We start from the raw sequence: 26,581 nt of genomic DNA, 5'->3' as shown, positions 1-26,581 counted from the left end.
GAGAAGGACATGACGTAACCGATACATCAGTATCTAACTTGAAGCACGCCCTGTATTGTTTGCCCACAATGGCATAATAAGGATGCGGAGACCATGACACATAAGCAGTGGCGGTGGTCGACAATTTTAGTTTGAATGTATGGCCAATCGAGTGCAAAGGAGGGTTTTGAAACTCCAATTGCGGGTTTTCAATAAAACAGCATCCGTCCCTCAATACCACGACAGCAACGGAGAAACTGAAAGGACTCGTCATGGTTGGTGAACACGATCCGCCAGAACGAAGGTTTCATATGCCGGAATGCAATTTGAACAGATGAAACTTTACATCTAGACTTGGCTAGCCGGGCATGTAATAGAAAGGTTTTATTTTTGAAATTTCTCAAAATACAGTAATAAAAACAGTACCATACATAATAAAAAACACGCGTGCACTGATCTCTGCCTTAAATATTTCTCGCAGGAACCAGAAATCTGCCTAAAGAGAAGTATTACATATGACGCTGCTCTTTAAGACGTCAATTACAAAATTTACAGAAATTTTATCCGTTTGTAGATACATGCAAGTTCCCATTTAAAGGAAGCTGGAGGTAAAGCAGAATTTAACTCCCGAGGAGACCAGACCTTTACCTGAACCAAGTGGGTGATAGATCAGTTACCTATGAAAAAAAACGGCAACAGGCGTACGCACATATATGGGTGCTCTTTATTTTTATTTGTGGCAACAGCGAGGACAGATTTCAGGTCCGCAGTCGCATACTTCGGCTGAAACCGGCTGGCTATAAATCTTTCGTTGAGCTTCCGTTGTTAGGCATCGAATTTAAATGGTGCTTTGCACAGCCGCAATGGGCGTGAATGAGTAGCTTTAAAGATATTTGCTTGGAGCCTTTTGTATAAAAAACGATATGTTGAAAATTAGGCTACTGGGAGTTTTAGGAAACTTCACAACCACCAGTACTCGTGCTTTGGATTTCAGTCTACAATCCGCTCCCAAGGACTGTCGCCTAGATGAGCCAGTCGTACTAGTCGCCGGATGTCCCCCGCTTTCAAGACCTCGAGGGCAGTGCTGGGGTAGTTCGTGATGACAGCATCCAGTCCTAGCCTGAAAATTCCACAAAAAAGATCGCACTGAGCGTTCTGCATTGCCATGCATTCTTCGTTCGACAGGGCTATCGGACGCCAAAAACATTGCTATTCACACCGTATTAGAAGTGCCGTTAAAATGCCACCCGTACAACGGGATAATCTCCTAACCTGTGCTCGAAGCAAAAACCTTGAGGTATGAACGAACTTTGCATATGGCGGTTGCACCACTGGCGCTTAATACGACATTGTCTCACGGTAGAAATAACCGCCAATGCATTGGTAGACCTGTTTTGCACGTGTCTCTTTTGTTAAATAGGCACATGCCATGTTTAACAAAACACGGGTGCATTCTAAGCGTTTAGTCGTTCTTGCACTGTGAAAGTAAAATTTTAGACTAAAAGGGTACGAAACCGCGGTTAAACGGTTCCCTAATTCAAAATACAAGATTGTTTCATCAGCAGAAAATATTAGAACAAAACTGATAAAACATTCTAATTCAACTTTACTCAAATCCGTTACAGCATGAGAAAAATGGACAATACACTGTACGTGCGAATCACTGGCTACTTTGGCGCACTAAAAGTATGACGTAATATGGTGCCCTCGGGGATTGGCTGTGGACGAAAAGAGGAAATGCAAACTTCAAACTAAACACGACTCACAAGCTTGCGAAACAACATAGATTTGTTTCAAATTTAGTGCGTATTCCTTGCATAGCAGCAAGGAAGTTGGCTGCAATAAAAGTAGCAAAAGAAGACGTAAATTGATCCCCTCCAGGTGTACAAAACTACCAAAACCGTGCTACAGGCATTTGGCGCGACACGGGCCAACTGGCATAGCAGACGCTGCCACCTACTGGACGCTTGATGACGAATTGTGCCTCACCTTTTAAGACACAATTTTCTTGACCTTGTAACAAAATACGGCACGTACAGTTCCTTTAAGACGTAAATAGAGCACAAGCGGCCGCCCAGTGGCATCGCTGTGCCATCCAGGTAGCCCTAGAGCAACAAAACACATGTTGTCATTTGTCTTCTACATGGAGGAAGGCTTATACCGGGTACTTCTTTGATGGCAGCAGGTCGGTGCAGCATGAATACAGCGTACTCACTCTCTGTTACAATGACGATGATTGGATGTAATGGCGAAAGGCCAACTGTGGCAAGGGAGCCAAGAGAATGGTTATATTATAAGAATGAAAAGGTAGATAGGGAAATCGATGGGCAAAAGCAACATCACAATCATCAAAGGCAATAAGGATGGGTGGTCCAAAATTACAGGTTGTGATTGTGAGTGATATGTATTCAGGGGTAAAAATTAACTTTTCATAAAAAATACCTTTCAGGGATGTCCCCTAAAACGCAAGCTGTGTGCGGTAGAGTGTTATCTGTAGAGTTCCCTGAAGTGTTTCTGTCATGCTGTGTCAAGTGCCTTGCACGTTATTAGGATGTGGACAACGTATAGGCCCTGACCACACCTTCTACACATGAGCTTTGAAGACCCAGTGAACAGGTTTGAGCCGTCACATGTATATAGCCTAGCTTTAACCTGGCCAAGGATACTTCCGTGTTTCGATTGCGTGTGTCCGTACTGTATGGTGTCAAGTGTGGATTTATTACTTGTAGTTTCTTGTCTCCCTTTTAACTTCAGTTTTCTTGCCTTGTTGTGCGAAGGTGTTGTCTCATCTGTGATTTGAGTCCAGGGTAACGAGTTGTAGTTATGTCCAGTGTGTTGGCAGGTAGTGCAGTAGCGGTATTTTGATCTGCAGCCTCATCTCCAGTGATTCCAGAGTGGCCTAGGGCGCACTATATGATTGATTGATGTTTTCAACCATATACCGACATAATGTTTTCCAGATAATATTGACTACATGTTTTCTGCCCAATTTTTGAGACGACAACGTGCGCACAAAGCTCAGGAAAAGGGTATGGGTAATGCATTTTGAAATTTGGGTGGATTTGATGTGAGTTAGAACAAGGAGTATACCGTAAACCCTGAAGATACTAGCATTCCCTTTCATACGTTTAGTTCCATTAAATGAGTGCCTGTGCAGCGCAGAGCAAGAGCCGGCAGTTTTCGAGGCGTCAGTACTCTGCACACTGATATTTATGTTGCAGAGACAAGACGTTCTGCGTGCTCGCACACCTTTGTACTCGGTGTTTCGCTATATGTGTGAAAAACACGTCGCATGGCACAGGTCGCAGATGCCGTGGTGCTACAAAATTCGTTACCGACGTTTTCATGATGTCAAAAAAGGAGGCAGCAAGCTCCGACGCATCACCTATATCTCTTAGGCGAAGGGAGCAGAAACGGATGGAGGATTTATCAGTATCTGCTTTATGGGTGTATCGTTAAAATCGTATTTAAAAGGATGGTGAGCCATTGATGAGATTTTAAAAGCACAATATTGTCTCGCTGCTCGCTTACATTCTAAGTTCCATTTATTACACTCCATATAGAGGCCTGGCACTGGGCTAGTGCGGAAAGCATCACATGCCAGGTGGAGCCCAAGATGAATCACTGGGTCCAACGTTTTGAGAGACGTTTTGCTTGCTGAGTATAGATAACACTGCCATAGTTCAATTATAAACCTATTAGGCTAGTAAAAGCAGGTAAAATAAGTTGTTTGTCAGCACCAAAAGAAGTGCGTGAGAGAACCTGCAGGATAGTCATGGCCTTTCAGCTATTATGTTTAAGTTGTTTGGGTCTGCGGGTTGAGTGGGAGCTTTTCGTCAGGAACTACACGTTGAAACTTGTGCTCGTTTTTGACTGTAATCGAGACGCTATTGAGTTTGATGTCTTGACGCGGCTGAATGCGGCGCCTCTTGGAAAACAAAACACAAGGACAATTTTCTTGGTTAAATTTAAAATCGTTGCTGTCTACCCAGCTGGCTAGCTTGTTAATACCAAGCTGGACTCGGCACTCGCACGCGCAAAAGTTACAAGGTTTGAAGGGTACTTGCAAATTGTGTGCATAGATTGACGAGGAAATTTATCGGTTGAATGCCTTCCTAAGAGAATTCATTTTAACAATAACCATACCGCAGATCTAAACCCCACCTTGAAGTACACCATTTTCTGGCACATGAACCCTAGAAAACGGAGTTTCCAGTCTCTCTCTCTCTCACTGAATCTATTGACCTTTAGGTTTACGTAGTTTTGTACAGACTCTGTGTGTGTCAGTGTATGAGTATATAAATGTAAGGAAAGCGCGCCACTCTCTGTTTTTGCCTTACGTCGTACGCTCTTCCCGGGTTGCGTCGCCCGTTTGAAAGATACAAGGTCATCAGATGTGGGAAACCTGCGAAGGACACCCAACGCTGTGTTCTGAGCCTCCCACGCTCGCCTGAAGGCCTCATTTGACCAGGCGCTTCCTTTGGTTGCGTGGGTAACAGGAGGCCTGGGGAATAGAAATTTCGAGGATGGACGGGCTTCGAGGAGCGGCTTGGAAGATTTGCGCCGTGAGGAGTTGGGCTTTTCGTCGACATGTGTGTTACCAAGGTGTGGTGAAGGTTACAGGCATCTGTGAATGTACTCCAGTTTGAATTTGCTTTTTTAAACTTGCAACGTTGAGGTGAACTGTTAGATCTTTTACCTATGTATGCTAATGTTCAGTACTATATGTGTGTGTGCCCACGTCTATCTCAAGTGATGGAAAGATAAATGCAGCACCGATTCTGAATTCAAGGTATGAATATGTGTTGTGCATTAAATCATGGTATGTTACATACCATAATTTGTTAAAAGGCACGCTCCCGATGACGTTAAGAAATTCTTATGAAGGTGTCCTCGGACATCCATGCGGGAAAAGCCTCAGAGGGGACTATGAGCATTAAGCTTTCCTGTAAAAGAAAGGGTTCTGGAAACTGCTTCATCAGAGCCTCGAAATCTGAGCTCGGTAGCCTATCATCAGAAGGAATGTAGAGGGAGCATACTGTTATTTACCTGTCAAATATAATGGTGCGAATTGCGACAGCCTCAAGGACAGTGCTCACATTGATGGGATGACATACTAACGGCTTCCGGGTGATGATCGCCACGCCGCTCGAAAAGTATGTGAGCCATCCCTGTGCTTTCCGAATTGCGATATAACTATTCAATAAAATTGTTTGTTTGGAGTTTAGATGTGTTTCTTCGGCACACATCAAAGTTTGCTGACTAAATGCAGTATTTCGTACGCATTATCAAGGTTTTCAAGAAGACCTCAACACGTTCATTGAGTTATGTGATATCTTCGCAATATTTTCCGTATAAGAGCTACTGGAGTGAGTATGTTTATGTGTTTTCTTTCGGGGCAGTTATTTTATGCTTTTGAGGCTTTTCTAGAGGCTTGGACGTCGCCACACGTTCCTTGAGCTGCGACGCAGTCAGTTGCCCTCGGAGTGCCCGACTGACCAGCCTCCTTGGACCGCGCACCCTTTTGGGTGCGCATTGCTTGAGCCGCCACTGCTGAGGGCGTCAGAAGCACTGAGGGTGGCCTAGGTGGAGCGGCACGGTGGGAGCTGCCACGGGTTCCTCCGTCTCCATCTCTTCCGTGCGCTTACGTGGGCTTTTGGATGGTGGAGGGAAAATATTGGAGGCAGCATCACCGTCAACAGACATGGCTGCCACCACAATTGCGACTGACTCCGCCAACGTTGCTGTGGCTGGTTGGGCTGCCGCAGGCAGCCCTGTCGGGGGCGCAGGTGGGACAAAGTAAAACTGAATCCCTGAGTCCCTGTCAAAGTCCCTGCTGAAATCGGACGCCGCTCCACCCCCTTGCATGCTGCTTCAACGTACCCCTCCAGAGGAAAGGAGGCAAACCTTTTTCTCGCTTCTGGAAACGAGATGCTCTCGGTTACTTTGACATTGATGATTTTCTTTTCTTGATGAAATTTCTCGCATGTCCAGGAGTATGCCGCGTGGGGTCTTCGGAAGTTAGGACAAGTAAATATAGTGGAGTCACAGCTGTCCGCGGTGTGGTCCTGTGCTGCACATTTCGCACAGGTCGTTGTTCTACGGCAAAACTTCTTACCGTGCCTGAACCGTTGCCACTTGAAGCAATGGCGCAAGTGTTAGGCATGTAGTGACGGATTCCACGTTAAATAAACCGGGCATTGATATCTTGAAGGAGATCGGATTAGTTGATTGTCAATATTATAAATTTCGTGAAGATTTTCTTATGGTCTTGTCGGATAGGGCTGCGATACACGGCCGTGACGCTGTGCGGCTTTACGCTTTCTATCAGGTCGGGATAAATTTCACCCAGAAGGTCTGGCTGAGAGACCGCACCCTGAGAGCTATTCAGGCTCTGTTGGGGTGTGATCCTGACGTGCAAATCAAGGATGCGAGGTTGGGCAAGGGAAGTTGACAGCTTGTTGTTCGCTGTTAACTTCGACAAGGATTTCTGCCGTCTAGTTTTCAGCCTGATACTTTTCGCCGGAAATGCTGAGCAAGAATTTTGATATAAGGAATGCGGAAATTCACGTTACAGGTCCTGCTTAAACAGCTGACTTAATCACAAGAAAACGACCTTGCCCCAATACCTTCAGAGGTCCCGGAGCTCCCTGCCGGGTAAACAGACAGGGAGCATCGGTCGGAGCTTGACCAAGCGTCCGACGGCCAACGTTAAAGGCTCCTTGTGCTTCACCTCTAAACTTCTCGCCACGGTAGGTAACAGCTTAAGTATTGGGGCTCGGGGTCCGCGTTGTCGCCAATACCGTTACTATGAATACTCAAGGTGCCTCGTGCCGGGTTACATCAATGTTGACTTCCCAAAATACGCAATGTAGAGGTAGCATTAAATGGTGGATTTAATGGACCTTTTTCCAGTAGCGCTCAGCGCATGCACTAATCCCGCTTCCAGCGACCGATCCGCCATGACTGGGGGGGCGAAATTTAAACAAAACGACTCCATATTCTATTGGGCAGTTTGAAGTGCCGAGACAGCTATGTTCTGCTCTGTTTTCTCGTCAGTTTTTTATGTTTCGTCATTTTTTAATGTTAGCCTTTTTTCCTTTGGAGTTTTCACTTTAACGTTGTTCGCTTTTGTGATTCTTCCTGTAGTAGTTTATCGTGCGCTGTTTTCATTGCTTTGTCACTGTCGAGAGGCGACGCACGTACGTAGTGTTGCGTAGCGGAGCATTTGCGGGATGCCTGTGTTATGCTGCGTTAGACTGCACAAACGGCTCGAATGGCGGTTGTGGCTTGAGAACTTTAGATTGTTCCACCTACGCCGCATCTCCTGTTTACACGTCGAACCAGCTTGCGGGCGGTCGTAATGCCGCTCCAACTCCCCACGGGCGAGCGGTGGTGGAGCTTTAAGGTTCGGTTTCTCACATATTTTCGCTTGAAACACCCTTAACCGAACGACAAGTATGTGTTATGGCTGCCATCGAGAAGTTTCTATGCCACCGAAGCCGCGCATCGTGCCTGGGACGGATTCGTCAACTGCACCGGGGAAGCGGAAAAAAACGAAGGCGTTTTCTTGAATACTCCTCCAAGCGAGGTTCGGGTGGCCTCCGCAAGAGGGCTACCGTACTAGAAGAAGGGAAAGGCAACAGAAGTGAAACAGAAACTATGCGGTATATAGTGTTAGAATGTGAGGGTATCCAACCGAACCTACATGAATGAAATATTCGGCTTCTAGAATCCCTAGGATTTAAGGGTAGCACAGAGGAAGTTAACTTCAAGGCTGTAGAGGCGAGAAAAAGAAGATTAGAATTCTGGTTTGATTGATTGATTGATTGATTGATTGATTGATTGATTGATTGATTGATTGATTGATTGATTGATTGATTGATTGATTGATTGTAGGGTTTAATGCGCCGACGCAACGCAGGCGATGAGGCGCGCAGTAGTGTAGGGTTCCGGAATAATTTCGACCACCTGGAAATCGTTAACGTGCACCGAAATCTCGTACACACGGGCGTTTTCGCTTTTCGCCTCCATCATAAAAGCGGCCGCCGCGGCCAGGAATCGAACCCGAATCTTCGTGCTGAGCAGCACAACGCCTTAGCCACCGAGCCACCGCGGCGGGTATAGAATGAATGAATAAATGAAACCCCGTTTATTCTATATTATAACTAGAATGCTGGTGGACGAAACGCGTAGAGGGAAATATTGCCTATGACCGTTACCACCTGTAACAGGGAAAAAAAAGGTATTTTGTCCCTAACAAGTTCTTTGTGCCGGCCCTAAGCAGCGATAGTATTAAATCAAGAGTATGAAACATAGGTATATTGGTCCGTTTGGTAAGATGACACGTCATCACCCCGCTACAAAGGAGAAACCACTAGCAATCGTCATCAATCATCATCAGGACAATTATGAAGTCGTCCTTCCAAGAGTCATGTTTTCATGATGAAAATGCCTAAAAAGCACCACAAATCACTGGATATTTTAAATAAACAAACTTGAAATTGTCATTATTGCCACTGTAAGGGTACGCAATGTTGTTACTCGAGGCACTTCGCTAGTCGTTTCATAACTGGGTTCCGTGCACCTTAAAATTAATTAGGAATATTTCACCGTCATTGTAATCCGGCAGCGACACCCGCATTAAAACCTACTGTAGGTATCTTTCGGAAATTATTGCCAACATTCTTGCATGGTTATGGGGAGTGCACTCTGAATGGAAGTTAATGCTTGCTAAACTTTGTAGACCAAGTGTTACGGGCCAGGAATGCTTCGCATTAGGTTTACGAAACTTTTGCTGATTTTCTACCTCGTGCCGCCAACTGGAGATTTGTATTACTAAAAACAAAACAGTGTACATTACATTAAAAGCCATTCCAGCCGAAATCGGTTTTCGTTGATGCAAAGAACAGTATTTTTCTGCAGTACATTGGAAATACATAGTTACGCAGCAGCATCCTACGAGTAATAGTGGCCCGCGCCGAAGTACATTTTCGTACTCGCGGTGTTACGCGTCGAAGGTAATGCGAATTCGCCCGGTCAGCGGAATTAGCTATAACTAGACTGTCTTTCATTGCCAAAGCAATATTGGCCTAGTACAGCGAGTTTGGCCGTACATGATCGCTTGAACCTGTAGTGGAACCACGTGATTCGCCGCAGCCGCTGCGCCGGAATCTAGCTCGCTAGCGGAAAGAAACACGCCACGTGACGGTGAATGCTTCAGGTTGTGTCATTAAATAAGATACAGCCACGGTCACTGAGGCACACAAGTGAGCAATAGCGGCCATTTTGTTGTTTATGAGTGTTGCCAGATTGCCGCTTCTGCCTCCTCACCGCTAACTTTGACGAGGTAATTTGTAAACAACGCTGCCAAAGACGCAGCAACACGGCATCTTCGGACACACTTCTGCAGCTTAAACGCTGCGAAGCTCGTTATGTTGGAATCGCGTTCGGAACGACGCCGTTGGAGCGCATCCAGGGGAGGGCAAGCTGAGACTACTACCGTTCACCGACAGAAACTGCACAAACCACAAAATGGCGGTGCCCATAAACCGTAGGAGTATAAACAAATGTCACGTGATGCGAATTGACCAATGATCACGGCGGTGGCACGGAACAATAGGAGAATAGATTGCCGATACTATGTTACCTTATCTACTGACACTACTTCCAGGCTGCCGCCGAGTGCGTATCATGCAAACTCATACCATCGCATATGTATCCTATTCTCCGCCGGGGCAGCGACGCCTGCATGCTGCGTAGGGCTGTCCCGCACATGGCACCGTGATTGCTGATAAGTTAAAGAAGAAACATGATTACGAGCGCGCAAAGCGCTAGACTTAAACTAGTGAAGAACGGGAACTTCGGCAGCTAAGCGTCGCAGGAAGAAATCAGAAAAAATTGGCTCGCGATTACGATACTCCGTAATGCGATATTTGGGCGCAGAAGCAGTGCGCTGAGGCATCACTCACTCGTGGGTTCTCTCGACGGCAGCGATGATGAGCCTCTGCGTCGGCGGCGCGCAGTACGTATCAGGGAGGGACCGCGAACTGCGTATTGATTGATTGTAGGGTTTAACCAGCCGACGCAACGCAGGCGATGAGGCGCGCCGTAGTGGAGGGCTCCGGATTAATTTCGACCACCTGGGGATCTTTAACTTGCGCCGAAATCTCGTGCACATGGGCGTTTTTGCTTTTCGCCTCCTTCAGAAAAGCGGCTGCCGCAGCCGGGAAGCGAACCCGCGTCCCCGTGCTCAGCAGCACAATGCCTTAGCCACTGAGCCGCCGCGGTGGGTTAAAATTACGCGAACGCACGTGAACCCCCCTCACACTTTCTCCAAGCGTCGCGCCGTCGAGCGCCTTCTGCGGGCAATGTATACTGCCCCCGTTCCTCCCCCACCGCACACTTTCGGAGAGCTCTGGCTCAAGCCGCCACGGCGAACCGCCCTTCCCTCCCAATTTAGCCACACTCTTCCCCTCTGCTTTCTGTCATCGTTCGCTTTTTCTTCTACTCGTCTGTCTCGCCATCGTTCGCTCATTTACGTCGACAACACGGCTCAGTACATAGACGGCCGCCAAAGGGCTGCGCCCTAAAACGACAGCGGTGGCCTTTCGAGGATGCAATGAACGCCTCGTTTTTTGATGTTGCCGACGGCTTCCGAAACTGATCAAACGACGGCAGTGAGTGCTCGACGTATAAAACCTTCGACCACCCATTCCGTTCGTTTGGCAAACTTTGTTTCGCCTTATTTCACTTGCATATCCGAGTCTAGCCCAGCTAAGTGACTGCCAGTTTTGTAAGCTGGTCTTTCGCATCACTTTTATCCTAAGCTGAAATTAACCTATTATGCCCGCAGTAGCAAAAAAATGTGTAATTAGCAGAGATCAGTATTTACTTTCACAATGTGCTTGGTAGAACTGCCCCGTGCACCATTGAATAGTAGTAGTTGCTTCATTCATTCAGTTCATTCAATCACCTAGCGGGTAGTAAAATAATAAAAAATTATATGAAAATTTCGAGCCATCGCTCGAATTTTTTTTGCTTCTTATAAGAAAGGTATAAAGAACTTCACCAGAAAAATTACAGCAGCCACGTAGGTACGTAATGGTTAATTCTGATCGCTGACTCTTCTGTAGCCTAGCACACGACAATATTAATGTGTCCCAAAGACAATTTATTCTAAAAGGTGAACTCATAGAAAACTCCGAGGACACCTGAGCAGTACCCATGGCTTGTAAACGAGAAAGCCTTGTTTTTACCCAGAGAACTTGTACGCTCACATTAGCGCCACAAAATATGCATTCCGCTCCGGGAACCGTCGGTGCGATGCAGAAAGTTAATTAATCGACATAACGGCACATGTCGGCGTTACTACGTTACACTAGGCGTTACTCTAAGCCGCCCCCTCCCGCCCCTCCCTCTCGTCCCGTTAGTGGGCAGTGGGCCCGCTTCGGGTTCCTTCCGGAGCAGGTTCACACGGCGAGGTTAATGAGAGCTTAGACGTCGCATCAGTGGGCGCCAATTTCGCTCAGTGGGCCCGCGGATCAATACTTTCGCCATGCCATACTACATACAACGTCTTTTCCCCACGGCTGTTTAACATGTGATAGGGATTGAACGATGGGCTTGTGACTCAGCTTAACTCGTTCAAAAATATATCAAATTTGTTTGGACATAAACATGCGGAAAGAGACATTTTCTTCATTCTATTTGTCACCGTGCAACGTAAAACTGTAAAGTATGGCAGCGGCATCAAAGCACATAAACTCACCGGATCTCTCTTCCGATAGCGCGCTGCGTGTCCAGATTATATGCGTAGCCCTTGTCGACAAAATTACATTCACGAATCTTCCCTTCGCGGCAGTCTACAATAGACTCCAGGCGTCCGTATCGGCCGGGCTGGTACGGCAGGCAGTTGGTGTTTCCACTCCCCAGCCATCGACCCTTGGTTATGTTGAGCTCGGCGTAAGCGTCCCTGATTTTGTAGAATGGTTCCATGCCGCCGAAATCAAATCCTGCATAAAATATTGTAAACATGGAAATTTTTGCAAGACACAAGGTAGATGTTTGTAATTCACCCTTCGATAAATTTACACTCCGCTGCATTCAATCTGAACACGTAAACATGCAACACGCCCACAGATTCCTATGGTTTCCCCCAAAAGCCCGTCATGCCCGGAGAAAATGAGTTCCCCGACTAAAAATTCTAGCGAGGCGTTCCAGTGCATTGGTGTGCTTGAAGCTATATATACCGGATTTTCGCGCGCAAAACCCGCCCCTAAAAGGCGAAAATTTCAAGGGTAAAGTAGAGATGCGGATTATACACGAGGTAGCATACTTTGGTGCAGATTAAGGGTATTGCGCGTTGTGCTTTGATTCCCCTACAGCAGCAATAGCGACTATGCCATTCTTATCTTATTGAAAGTGCTTAGTTCGCACACACAGCTCAACACTACAGCAAATTAAAAAAATATTGGGCAAGTCAGTTACCTATAGTCGGATAGGTAAGGTTTTTCGTATCAACAAATGCGCGATGTTGCTTGATTAGTAGCTTTCGTGAAACCTTCCTTGTATAAAATGTGCGGGTGGAATGCCGAGACACATTCTGTTTATTTGTGTACTGAAAGTGGGTGTTCGGGCAATAAGCACGGGCAGGTTATGTGCGCTAAAATGCGGTAATTCAAAAATACTTGAACATTGCGTTTGTATAAAATGCGGCTTTAAAAATATTTGAATATTGCCTTTGGACACGATATCCCCAAGATTCCGTCATGTGCGAGGAAAAGTAATTCCGCATAGAAGGATGCGATAATTCCAACAGGAATTATGGAAGAGTATACTTAGCGTCAAGTACTAACGGCAGAAATGCTGCTTCACTGGGTCACAAATGAGTGCGTAGCTCACTGTTCATACAACGTTGTAAGATTCGATGGGTTGTACTGCTGCAAGTCTTCACCTTTGAGTTATCAAGGTGTACTCGACACCAACACCGTCACCCCGAATAGACGAGGTGCCACTTTCGGGTACTTGAAATGCCTATGTAAAAAAGTATATTGTGCTTCAGCGCAAGCTCTCACACACGAAATGGGGAAAAGTTAGCTGAGGTAAGATTACACGCAAGCGAAAGTGAGGGAAACGCCACAGTAATGTGATTCTAACTTGGTGAACAATCAAAACATATTTCGTATTTTTAATCGCATGTTGTTACATCCCGTACGATGATAACAACTTCGCAATAATATCTCTTAAGGAATATTATAAAACAGTTCACTAACAGTTGATAGATTACGCGGTTCCAGAACGTTCTTCAGATATTTTACGTTCCACCTAGTAATAGTGATTGTATAACCCTTCATTATTTTTACATCCTCTTGCGGATCCTAGTTATTCATTTTCAGGATTCTCTGGTGAAGCGAAAACAACGGCGTCTTCAGCTCAGGTAATGCCGAGCGAAGGGAAGCTATGCTCCCGGTACTCACCTATGTGATCCTTCCAGGATGGAGAGATGGTGTCTAGGACTCCTTTGAAAACTTTCTTCTCATAGGTGCTGCTGACGTACAGCAGCACAGGAACTGCTTCTGATCGAGAAACTGCAACAAATGTACGTGTTCATGTGATCACATGAGCACCCAAAACAATAAAAAATTCATTTCTAGTTTCAAAGGGATACGGAAGAAATCTCGGGCATTTTATTCTGAAATGTCACGGAGAGAATAAGACATCTGTAACAACGGAAGATACCCAGCCGGAACGTCCCTAGTTCTACTGGTTGCTTTAATCTGATGTGGCCAGAACCTGACACATTTAACTTATCCTCCATGGTTACGTAGTCGCTCATGGCACAAGTCAATGAAGAGTGCTGACACACACACGGGGTGGCCGTATTGCATTCAAATCCACACAGACTGGCAGTGCAGTGCACGACCTGCCTTCTTCATAAAAAAGGTCGTTTTACACTCCGCAACTAACAAAGGTAGCGAAACACTTGGCTGGTTTATTAGCCTGTGCGCACTGGATTCCGAAAAGAAGTTTTAAATGTTAATAGTTCTATTTTTTTCATGTGACTGTGAAGAAACATACGCGTAAATGAATTTCAGGGACCGAAGGAACATAAAGGATGCATTTTATTGGAAAACCATGCTGTTGAAGTAATAATATTCTCAGCGACAGTAATGAGGGGTGCGAGGTGTACTGACTAAAATCTTAGTTGATCATTTAATAAAAACGGCTGACAGCAGCACTAAGCCTGTTTTAGGTGCCAAGTCTCTTAGGGTATCGCGCTGTCGGTGCCTAATGACATTGTCGTCGTAATCGTCGTCTTATGTAGTAACGGTACCAAAATACCTGGACACTGTACCAAAATACCTGTAGTAACGGTACCAAAATACCTGGTAGCCGCCCCTCGACTACCGCGGGAGACGTAGAACGTCTTCTTTCCCAGCGGCCGCCACGTAGGGAGGTGCCATAGGGAGCTTAGGGTAGGTGCCATAGGGAGCTTACGAGGGTTCAACGCTCATCTACCACTATTGACATGTCGTAAACACTCGAGTCACGGCCCGGGGGTTAAAAAGAAGGTCTCCTTCACCTCGAGTAGTCTGAGTGGCGCTGGCCACCACCCCCAAAGACGGGAAACAAAAATACCTTAACATAAACACCCCAGAAATTGGAGGGGAAAATTGCCCCGCCGGTAGCGTAGTGGTGATCGCACCAGACCAGTATTCTGGAGGTAGTTGGTTCGGATCTCACATGGCGGGCATTTTGTCTCCACTTTCTTTCGTTCTTTCCAAATTCTTTATATGTTTCAATGACCTACTACGTCCTCCCCTTTGATTTCCGAGGTTTTCTTGACTGCCAACCCTTATTTTCAACGCGCCACTCATTTCCTATTCGATTCGCTAGACATATATAAATATATATATATATATATATATATATATATATATATATATATATATATATATATATATATATATATATATATATATATATAGGGAGTAGTAGAACTCTGAAGATGGTAGAGAACACAAGAGAAGAAAAACTTCGAACCAGGTAAAAGCACGATTGTGGCCTATGTTTCAGCAAAGCTAACTTGCTTTCCTCAGGCCCTGAGGAAAGCAAGTTCTCTTTATTATAATAGCAAGTATTATAATACTTATAATACTTATATACTTATAACCCTTATTTCTGTGTTATTTTCAACGAGCCCCTCATTTCCTATTCTGATTCGCTACTTATAATTACATTATTCCGAAATATTTATAATTCGTTTTTTACGTGAGCTTTTTGCCTTTAATACGAAAACTCCCCTTGCAGGTGGAGCTTCTGTTATCAGCATTCGCTCTTATTTCTGCGCTCTTATTTTTTCTCGACTTATATGTTCGCTTATTTATCAATGAATCAAAAGAAACGTGACAAGCACACGTCATTCGGCCCTATTAAATATTTCGAAAAAAAAGCCGAATAGCACTGGCAATGACGACTGCAACCTTGATTATATATATATATATATATATATATATATATATATATATATATATATATATCTTTATTTACATATATGTATAAATATATACATATTTACGCCGGTAGCGTAGTGGTTATCGGACCAGACCGGTATTCTGGAGGTCGTGGGTTCGGATCCCACCTGGCGGGCATTTTTCTCTGCTTTTGTTCTTTCTTTCCAAATTCTTTATCTGTTTCAATTACCTACCACAACCTCCCCTTTGCTTTCCGAGGTTTTCTTGACTTCCAACCGTTATTGCTGTGTTATTTCTATGAGCCCCTCATTTCCTATTCTGCTGAGCACGAGGTGGCGGGTTCGATTCCCGGCCGCGGAGGCCGCTTTTCTGATTGAGGCGAAAAGCAAAAACGCCCGTGTGTACGAGATTTCGGCCCACGTTAAAGATCCCCAGGTGGACAAAATCAATCCGGAGCCCACCAGTACGGCGCGCCTCATCGCCTGCGTTGCGTGGGCGCGTTAAACTCTACAATCAATCAATCATTTCCTATTCTGATTCGCTACATGCATAGCGAGGGGCTCTGTTCTGGCAGTCTTGGTGCCATAGTGAGCTTAAGAGGGTTCAACGCTGGTTGACCACTCTCGACATGTCGTAGACACTCGAGTCACGGCGCGGGGAATTAAAAGGAGGTCCCCTTCACCCCGACAAGTCAGAGTGGCGCTGGCTATAACCCCCAAGCACAGGAAAAAATTACAGTGACATAACTACCCCAGAAAGCGGAGGGAAAATCGCCCCGCCGGTAGCGTAGTGGTTATCACACCAGACCGGTATTCTGGAGATCGTGGGTTCGGATCCCACCTGGCGGGCATTTTTTCTCCGCTTTCTTTCGTTCTTTCCAAATTCTTTATATGTTTCAATGACCTAAAACAACCTCCCCTTTGCTTTCCGAAGTTTTCTTGAGTGCCAACCTGTATTTCTGTGTTATTTCTACGAGCCCCTCATTTCCTATTCTGACTCGCTACATGCATAGCGAATAGCGAGGGGCTCTGTTCTGGCAGTCTTGGTGCCATAGGGAGGTTAAGAGGGTTCAACGCTGGTTGACCACTCTCGACATGTCGTAGACACTCGAGTCACGGCGCGGGGATTAAAAAGAAGGTCCCCTTCACCCCGAGAAGTCAGGGTGGCGCTGGCTATCATCCACAAGCACAGGAAAAAATTGCAGTGACATAACTGCCCCAGAATGCAGGGGGGAAAATCGCCCCGCCGGTAGCATAATGGTTATCGCACCAGACCAGTATTCTGGAGATCGTGGGATCGGATCCCACCTGGCGGCCATTTTTTCTCCGCTTCTTTCTTTCTTTCCAAATTCTTTATCTGTTTCACTGACCGACCACAACCTCCCCTTTGCTTTCCGAGGTTTTCTTGACTGCCAACCCTTATTTCTGTGTTATTTCTACATGCCCCTAATTTCCTATTCTGAATCGCTACATGCATTGTGAGGTGCTCTGTTCTGGCAGTCTTGGTGCCATAGGGAGCTTACCAGGGTTCAACGCTCATCTACCACTATTGACATGTCGTAAACACTCGAGTCACGGCCCGGGGGTTAAAAAGAAGGTCTCCTTCACCTCGAGTAGTCTGAGTGGCGCTGGCCACCACCCCCAAACACGGGAAACAAAAATACCTTAACATAAACACCTCAGAAATTGGAGGGGAAAATTGCCCCGCCGGTAGCGTAGTGGTGATCGCACCAGACCAGTATTCTGGAGGTAGTTGGTTCGGATCTCACCTGGCGGGCATTTTGTCTCCACTTTCTTTCGTTCTTTCCAAATTCTTTATATGTTTCAATGACCTACTACGTCCTCCCCTTTGATTTCCGAGGTTTTCTTGACTGCCAACCCTTATTTCTGTCTTATTTTCAACGCGCCACTCATTTCCTATTCGATTCGCTAGACATATATATATATATATATATATATATATATATATATATATATATATATATATATATATATAGAGAGAAAAACTTCGAATAAGGTAAACCACGATTGTGGCCTACGTTTCAGCAAAGAGACCTTGCTTTCCTCAGGGCCTGAGGAAAGCAAGTTCTCTTTGCTGAAACATAGGCCACAATCGTGCTTTTACCTGGTTCGAAGTTTTTCTTCTCTTGTGTTCTCTACCATCTTCAGAGTTCTACTACTCCCTATATATATATATATATACTTATAATTACATTATTCCGAAATATTTATAATTCGTTTTTTACGTGAGCTTTTTGCCTTTAATACGAAAACTCCCCTTGCAGGTGGAGCTTTTGTTATCAGCATTCGCTCTTATTTCTGTGATGTGGCCACGAATTTTGGGAATTCCGCCTAACTCTAAACGACGCTTTTCTCGAACTTCTCAGCGTATTTTATAACATCAGTTACCTAGGGATTACTGTATATATAAATTGAGCACTTTGATGATTGCTAAACATTTTTTAAGATAGGAATAGTCCATCTTCTTACCGCCTCTCCAGAGATATTTTTGCAGTTTTTCAGCAATATCCACGCCAGCCTGGTGATGGTATTCGTCAGGAACATGTGACGTATACAGGGCCAGATACAGGAGTGCAACTTGGCCCTGAAATTTACCCTCTGAAGAAGCAGAAATACGTAACACAGCTATTCAGTTGCTAAAGACAAAATACGCTACTGACTCAAAATACAACTAAACTTACAGAACCGCATAGGATAAGACCTCGGTTACTGCTTTCGGATACAAAAGCTTTTTGCATTCGGCGCCTCAAAATATTCACATGCCTCTTCAGGAGACCGCCTCAACTGGAGACCGCCCCAACTAATCAACAAAACGCCTTTCGGAAAAAGTTATTTACAAATACGGCGCTTGGAATTTAAATTAGGCATAATTGCCGCAATAAAATGCAAATACACAGAGTCAATTCAATTTACATTCTGCTACTTAACTGTTATCTCTCCACGTCTTCCAATAAAACAACACGTCCTAATTTACCGTATCTATAAAAAAAACATGAACCTATTCTGTAAAACTGGGAGAAATTTTAGGCACTGTTTAGTAACACCGTATCTTATCGGGCAACAAAGTAGCACACCGAAACAGCGCCGTTTCTGCATACCTAATCCTTGATGTCCCACTGGTTTCCTACAGTGGCATATATACCGCATTGGAATGAATAAATGCTATAGTGCCATAAATAAATACATGCGATGCTACAAGAAACAAGTATAAATTATAAACTGCTGGATACTTCATCGACGAGACTTCACAAAAACACTATGAAGGATGCTTCAGGGATTTCCCGCAAAGCAGGCGTAGTAAAGCTGCTCGCCCTACAAAGTTGTTCAACTTTCCACACAATGATATTAAATAGGTGATATTGCACATTGCCCTCCCTTATGCCAGCGGTGGCACATGGCAAAGCGGCACTTCGAACGGCACCTGCTTGCAAGGTACATTGTTGACATCTGTCCTTGTGTCCTAAAATACGCCACGGCGCCACAGCACATCTCCGGGACAAGAATGGCGCGTACCCACTCAGAGGGATTTTCCGAGTTTTATTGCGATTTTACTGGCGAACAAGCTTAGTAATTAGTTTCAAACGAAGGGAACATAGGGTACAGTGACGCTAACAATTTTGGAACAAAAAAAAATTCAATACTACTGTACCAACAGGCATTTCAATAATTAACAAGGCGAGCGGCCTGTTTCGGCAATAAAGGAGTGAAGAGCGCGAATCTTGACCGTTGATACAGAAAAGAATTCTCTGAAAACCGGGCGGCAAAATCATGATGGCTGTAAAACGCCTGTGGGCTTACCGCCAGAGGAGACGTCTCGCAAGTTGTTGAGGTAATCCTTGATTGTCGAGTCTCTCGTGCATGTTCGGTAGCAGTCGCAAGGCGGGCCGTGATACGTGTGTTGCGCTCTTCCGTTTGGGCTAAACGTCACATCCGCCTGCAGCGCGTTGGCGCCATCTTCCAAGAAGACCCTCACATCGTATAGGGAGTTTACCATGTTTCCAATGATGTAAAATGGCCGCTGTGTTGCAACTTCAGTCTGCAAGAAAACAAATCAGATCTAAACGCATACTTATTATTACACAAAGATCGTGAGGTCAAGATTATTCCAGCAAAAAGCTTTGGTGGGTAGAGGCGCGATATGGTTACGGCAGTATTTCAAAGAAGAGTGATCAGTAGGTATAAGCATATCATGACCAATACCAAACAATAAGACCAACGCACATACTATGCGCGTTTGAATAGAAACTCCACCCAGAGGCCTGTGTACTGCTATAGTCACTGCTATCTTCACCCGAAACTCCAACGGAAATTTCCCGCTGAAGTTGATCTAGGAAAATTGTAACTTTTAAAATTTTTCTGCGTTGCCGCGAAAATACGAGCGGATGTGAAAATGCGCAATCGCTTCCACAAATGCCGAATGCCAGGTGCTCCGAGTTTACTGATCGGGATAGTGGTCCAGGGGGCACAATACGGGTGATTTGACGTGGAGAAGATTTGGTACGACGTCACACTCCTGATATGACCTCATGATGGTGATCGTTGGTTTCATGGCGCGGTGCCTACCAAGGAAACAGAGCGCCGAAAAGTCCTGTATTTATACTAACATGGCTAGTCATGACATATTTATCAAGCCGTTTAAGAATGTTTAAAGTAAAAATAAGATGGCTGCTGTTTGTTGCAATGTTGTAGAATAAAACGAAAAACGTTGAAAAGACAAATAAAATTACCAGTGCATTGCGCGAAAGATGTGAATGTGCGTGTTATCAATAGCGGTGTAAAAAACTATATTTCTCTCACGTCACGCCTAACAGAAGACCTGGTATCGTTAATCACCATATAATGGGTGCTTTAAAATGTGTTACAAATTTTGGAAACGTTTCTGCCGTGCAGTGTTCAGTGCCTTACGTTAGATTTGAACGTGATGACGGGTAGGTGTTCCACGCAGTTGTAACAGCGCGGTATTGAAGATCCTGTGAACCGTGGCGATTGTGTTGCAATTGTGTGACCAAGCCGTAACCTAGGTAAACGAACTTCGATAAATTAATTTCGTAGGTCAGCAGCGTATGTTTAAAATGTGCATTTATTGCATGCATTTTGCTGTCTATCTGTGCACTCCATTCTGTTTGCCATTACTTGAGAGGTTTTTCGTGCATGGCTTGAGGACGCAGAACGAAATTGTTCTTTCAACAGTGTTTTCAAGAGAACAGTTTAGGCAGCTTCATCGTCGACCTCGCTCGCGACCATGACATAGTAGCCACAAACCAGCATATTGTTAACTCCACATTTCAGCAATATGCGGACATAATGGTTGTGAAAACAAAGTTCTTAGCATGTTTTCTCGCAGGCGTTTGGACAATTTACGTAACCCTTTCAGAGAATCAGTACAATGATAGGCGTGTGGAATTGATGTGAACAATGTTAGTTACCACGAGAAAACACCGCATGCCTCCGCCGCAATAATGCTGATATTTACATGCCAATTAGTGAGTACATTACATTTGTTTTATTGTGCAGTACGGGGCACGGTAGCACCAGAGTTAAGAGCGTTACTGTAAAATGTTGTACTCTGATTATTGGTTAAGCGCCACCGCTGTACGAGCGACCACACCTGAATGTTCGTCGTACTCCATCGCACACGGCTCTGTGCGCACGTCGTATTCCTTCTTTGCGCGCACTTATCGCTGCAATGGCGGTGTCCTCGCCTTCCTCCGCCAGGTGGCGGCACGGGTCCTGCGCTCTTCTCCGTTCCGTACATCTCGCCTATCTCTCCCCGTCATCGGGCGCTGCTCCAATCCGGGTGCTAGCGGAAGAGGGTGTGGTTTCACCTCTAACTCTCAACGTGAAAACTGGTCACTCTGCGAAGATTGCCCGAGGTAGCGTACTGTAGCTTTCGCGGCAATAGGCGTCTTGGTTTTGTACTCAATGTTCTTGAGGTATTTTGGGCAATGTTAAAAATAAGGAAGACAGGGCCAAAAGGGTCTCAGAAAAAAATTATTCAGGAGAGAAAAAGTAACCAAATTAATAATATGATAACGAGAGTTCATAGAGCGCTTATTCAATTTTCAAAATTTCTTCAATGGCAAACGAGGTAAAAGGGTTGAGATAGTGCGGCAGGCGAGGGGTATCTTGTATATCGAGCGTTTTATTACGGCGACGACACGTCGTTGTAATAGAAATCCGAGCGGTACGGCACAATATCCACATTTCCAAGTAATATGGCATCACTACCCAAAGAACAGGCAGGAAAAATACATTTTCAAAATGGGGAAGCCACAAAGCAACACAAGGTTGTCGATATTTCTGAAACCCCACGCGCATTCCCTTATCGAGGGGTAGTAAAATAATGCCTGTTCAACCTTCAGCACACGAGTGGTGGTCCCAGTAGTAACCACGCATGAGACGTACTTTTAGCACCCGTGCATTCACGAAATTTTTTATATGCGTTGGCTGAGACAATTGTATGCGAAATATTTAAAAGGAGCGTTGATGACACGTGTGCCGTACTTTTTTTGGGACATTTATCGGTCACAGTTTGCCGGCTTCTAATTTAATCAGTTAATAAAAGGTCTTGCAATAAGCACGAATATAAAGCTTCATCCTGAAGGGACACTACGAAGTTATGCAGCTTTGCCGTTCTTTCTTACGTCCTCTAGAAAAAAAGGAGAACTGCAGAAAGTCGGGCTTATAAAATCAATCAACCTTGCGTATCAGTCGCTGATTTATGCGGCACGGTCACTGTGGGACCAGTTTTGAATAAAACGGTATAGCTGATGCCGGCAAAAAAAAGGGTCATATTGCCAAGCAGTTGTCGTAGAAATTACTGGGAATTATAACATACTTAGAATGGAAGTCCGATAACGTAGTTGGTCGTCCTGTTAACCTCCTGTTAAACTCTCCGCTGCACTTGGTGGACAGTTTCTTCCCCCATAAACCATTCCCATGGAGATCACTTTCTGAAGATCGTTCCGCTCATCCGCGATGACCAAAAGCCTCATGTTCGCCCCTGACGCGACGATGTCTTCACTGTCGAGGTGGCTCGTGTTGCACATACTTCTGCGGCATATCATCCTGAGGCGCTGCGTTTTCCTTACCCGTAGCGCAGCGTTTCCTTTTCTAAGCCTTCTACCGCACTGTTGGTTTTCTTTCCCTGCGGAAGATCTCCGCTCGCGCTTTTATTTCATTTGCGGTTTTGTATACCTTTCAGCTGAACGCCACAACATTTGTTCATGGTCCTTCAAAAAGTATACAGGTAGAGAGGGTGTGCTGAGTGGTGATGAAGCGGGCAATTAGATAACTTCGGTAAGTAAACCGATAAATGAACCAATTTTTATCAGTAGATGATTCCAATAACAAAAATGTACGGTTGTTTCAACTCTGCTTTTGGACCGTCCGGGAACTTTTTTAGTGGAGTCAGCAAACATATTTACAGACGGTGCAAGCGTAAGTTATGGTTAAAGCCAACTATCCACATAAAACTGGTGCGTTAGCGGAAGAAGCATCTTAAATGCAGTTTCTTGATTCACTTCGGGCTCGCAGTGATGAGTTTGTGAACCAACTAACCGCTTTCTTACGTTACACGAGAATGCATGGACAGAGGATGTGTACTCTTCCCCAAATGTTAACACCTCACCCGTCCGGAGCGCAGGTCTTGTGATACCGGCATCGGGAAAGCAAAACGTGGCGTTTAATATTGATTCTTATGCGGTTAACAGCTGCTCACTCATTAAAAGTAGTCGTTGGTGGCATCTAGTAACCTAATTATAGGTCAATAGGTGCTTAGAGCTCCAAACACGGCCATTGTTTCAACCTAGCGCACATGGCATTGCAGTCAGAGGACAATGCAACGTCAGAATCTGAAACTCCCACCTCCAAGACCCAATCTTTCACGTAATTGTTCTCCGCTTTTCATATTTGTTCGCATTTATCACATACTGCAGACATTAAACCTTACACTTATCAGTCGCAATGGCTGTTGCCATTGTTCTTAGTGAGAAGTGGTAAAAATGGATACCTTGCAAAGGAGCATGATGAAAAATATCAGTTACTCGGTTTCGGCCACATTTTGTGCCGTGCGCGATTAATCTTAGTGCCGTGCGGACTACACATTCTGAAGTTTTGCCGTGGGGGTTCTGAACTCGTATATGCTGAGAATTTCTTTGGATGTTGATGGCAGTGCTTAAGGGTGCGAGACCAACGAGGGAAAAGAGCACCAAAACAAGTGGTTTAATTGGGAGGGTTATCGACATTCAAAGCAATAAGAAACAGAACACGGAAAATCAGACCATGAAGATGGCTCTTGCAGAGGACCAGGTTGTTCTCGTGCGTGATACAATATCCGGGGTAAAAAAGCTGAATACGTACGGAAATGAGAAGTGCGCTTATGAGAAATCATAGGATCGCCACCTTAAAATTGGGATGGGTTTCGTGAAATATGTTTCTGTATAGTTGTGGGTAGCGTTTGACTCGTGCAGTGCGGAGTACCTTGCACTGAGTGGGGATTTCGATTACAGATGAGCCATCTCCGTACCTGCTACACATGGTTCTTTAGGGGTCTCTGAGCAGGTGCGAATGAGTTGCACGTGTGTGGCATATCCGCATTCTGGCTGCCACTTCACGGTGCCACTTTACACTGCCATTCTACGGTGGGCATCTGAACGAAGAAATTGTGAAAAGCTCCTCAGGGTAAAGGCAGCACATGAGGGTTTACCACAAGAATAATAAAATGAGACACAGAAGCAACTAGTCAGTATGTGCTTGCAGAGATGTGCTAAGCTTGAATTATAACGTAAGCAGGACACAAGAAATACATTTTATAAAGCTTCGCCAAGACAGCTCTACAGAAGTATGGGGGGAAAAGCAAGGTATGCGTCGTGTCGTTCAATTGCAGCTTCAGAAGGCTCATGTTTTGGAGCAGTATTCGAGCTCTTCTGCGTACGAAAATCCTGGCATTGACAATAGCATTCGAGTCGCTCAAAACAAAATTTTCTTACCATGAAACAGTTTAAAAAACGTTGAGTGGAGCTTCAATTTTTTTTATTATATCAATTGAATGGGCCTGCAAGCATTTCGTCAGTGAACTGCTTCAACGTAGTTCTATTAAACATTTCGAAACGCCTGCGCTGCTAAAAGGAGATATAAGTGTAAAAAAGATCTGTGCTTCAGGTACGCTATGCAGATTTAACAATATAAAAATACCAAAACGCTTGTCTGACCTGTTAGCCATAGTGGCGCGCATACGTTCGCGTTGTTTTACTTCGCATCACATACGTTTAAGTGGGAAAATGACAATAATTGATGTGACGGGTGCTCTGCCGGATGCAAAAGCCGCGTTGGAGACAAAGCGCCATCCATACCACTTCGGCTGCGTTGCGATGCCTCACCGTTTAGCGGTTTGGGTGGAGGCGGGGCCTTGGACGTTTTTCTTACTTTTATTTGCACATGCATTTTCATTCGCTTTGGTCAAAGATGCTTCGCTCGTTTTATAAGTCGAGCTGAAGGATTTCTCACGGAATGTAGCTTTACTCGAGTAATACTTGCTTCAGATGCACTAAAGAACACTCGTCACATCTCTTGTATGACGATTATTGCTTTTAATTTAGCAAAGGCGATAATAGCGAGAAATTGCCGAAACCTTCATTTATTAGGACACGAGTAAATAACTGAAAGCAGTCAGCCCGAATAAAACTAAAATAAATAAAAGCAATGAAGATATACTGAGTAGCGGGGCCAAATTTTATTTATGCGCTGTAAGACATCAGCTGCGAAAATCACTTCTAGTAAGTACTTAAGAATACGCGGGATCATCAGCTAAGAGCATGATGAGTGTGGGGAATATGTTGTCTATATAGTTCGGGGAAGTGTTTTTGCAGTGTTGTGTTGAATGCCTTACAATTTATTCGAATGTGAATTACAGACAGATGTTCTCCACCCCGTGCGGATTGGTGACCTTGGTGATCCTGTGACCTGCTATCAGTGTTGTTATGTCAGCTGTTTTCAAAAGCAGCGGCAGCAGCGATTGCCTCAGCCAATTATGTGCGGAAATCCATGCGTGGACTGGACGCCAGCTCGGGGCCAGCTCATGTTTCTGAGCTTACGGAGACATTTTACCAGCTAACCGATACCAACATGCCTATAACAATCGTTTTTTTTTCTATGGACATTTTTTGCAATGACACGGTCCTTTGTCAATGCTCCTTAAAAATGTTGGCAGTTTGAATGCACGTGTTCTACAGATGTCACACACGCACTTCTCTCTGTGTTCTTGTGTTTCTGCGGCAAAAGCACCACTTTGCTTATGGTTGTTTGTGTTGATTAGGGCATCCCGTTCACAGGACGTCCAAGCTCTTGTTCAGAAAAAAAGTTTAGCTAATTAAATTACGCTTCTGCTTTATATGTATCTATACATTTTTTTTTACGCATATTTGGTTTATTTTCCTGCTTACATATCGTGTTTTGTATGCCCTATATTGATGTACCCAGTTCTTCGCCCTAGAAGCCTCTTGTGCCGATAGTTAGCACTTCACGTAAGTAAACAAATAAAAATATAATTATTGTAAAAACTAGGTTAAATATGCGGTTACTGCGAGGCTTTTGAGATGAAAATTAGCGACCAACCCTCAAGGAATCTTAGTTGATGGTAGACCTGGGAACTACATTTTGGTGAATGAGTTGTCAAAAAGTAAAATGCCGTACGCTTCAAAACATTGGGATGTGCACGCTCATAGTTTGTAGCGTTTATAGGCGTGATACGATCACTTTTATTGTTTATAGAAGCGCGATACGCCTCGGAAACGCCAGACGATCTTTGCTAGGACAGCACCACCTTTATCAGGTCAGTCCACCGCGCCAATCGAGCTCGAAGTCACCAGCGTGAGAAAGGTTTCCGGCAAGAAAAGAGTAAACTCACCGGAAGCAGCGCCATGTGCAGGAGAGCCAGAAGCGCCACAACATTATTACAACATGGTGATATTGCTTTGGGAAAGGCCATTGTGGTGTACGATAGCTGCTAACCGTATGTTAAACTACTGTAGGAAGATCCCAGCTGCCAGTGCAGAGACTCTGCCACTAACTGCCTCCGAATGGCTTGAACAGAGCAGTGAACCGGTG

At 44.9% G+C, this 26,581-nt stretch overlaps 1 protein-coding gene across 1 annotated transcript; it reads right to left on the bottom strand.

The window, feature by feature from the left end:
- Positions 1-685: 685 nt before the first annotated feature.
- Positions 686-26,581, bottom strand: LOC144138733 (dermonecrotic toxin StSicTox-betaIC1-like). Its single transcript, XM_077671153.1, has 6 exons — positions 26,382-26,581; positions 19,274-19,511; positions 17,945-18,073; positions 13,458-13,568; positions 11,750-11,993; positions 686-1,099 (listed from the first exon to the last, which is right to left on the bottom strand). The coding sequence occupies exons 1-6, from the start codon at positions 26,460-26,462 to the stop codon at positions 970-972; spliced, it is 933 nt and encodes a 310-aa protein (XP_077527279.1). The 5' UTR covers positions 26,463-26,581; the 3' UTR covers positions 686-969.

The sequence above is a fragment of the Haemaphysalis longicornis genome, unplaced genomic scaffold (assembly GCF_048455015.1).
Source record: "Haemaphysalis longicornis isolate Haplotype H1 unplaced genomic scaffold, Haemaphysalis longicornis Haplotype H1 scaffold_5, whole genome shotgun sequence".
In the NCBI taxonomy this organism is placed as follows: domain Eukaryota; kingdom Metazoa; phylum Arthropoda; class Arachnida; order Ixodida; family Ixodidae; genus Haemaphysalis; species Haemaphysalis longicornis.
This window is presented reverse-complemented; position numbering and strand designations above follow the sequence as displayed.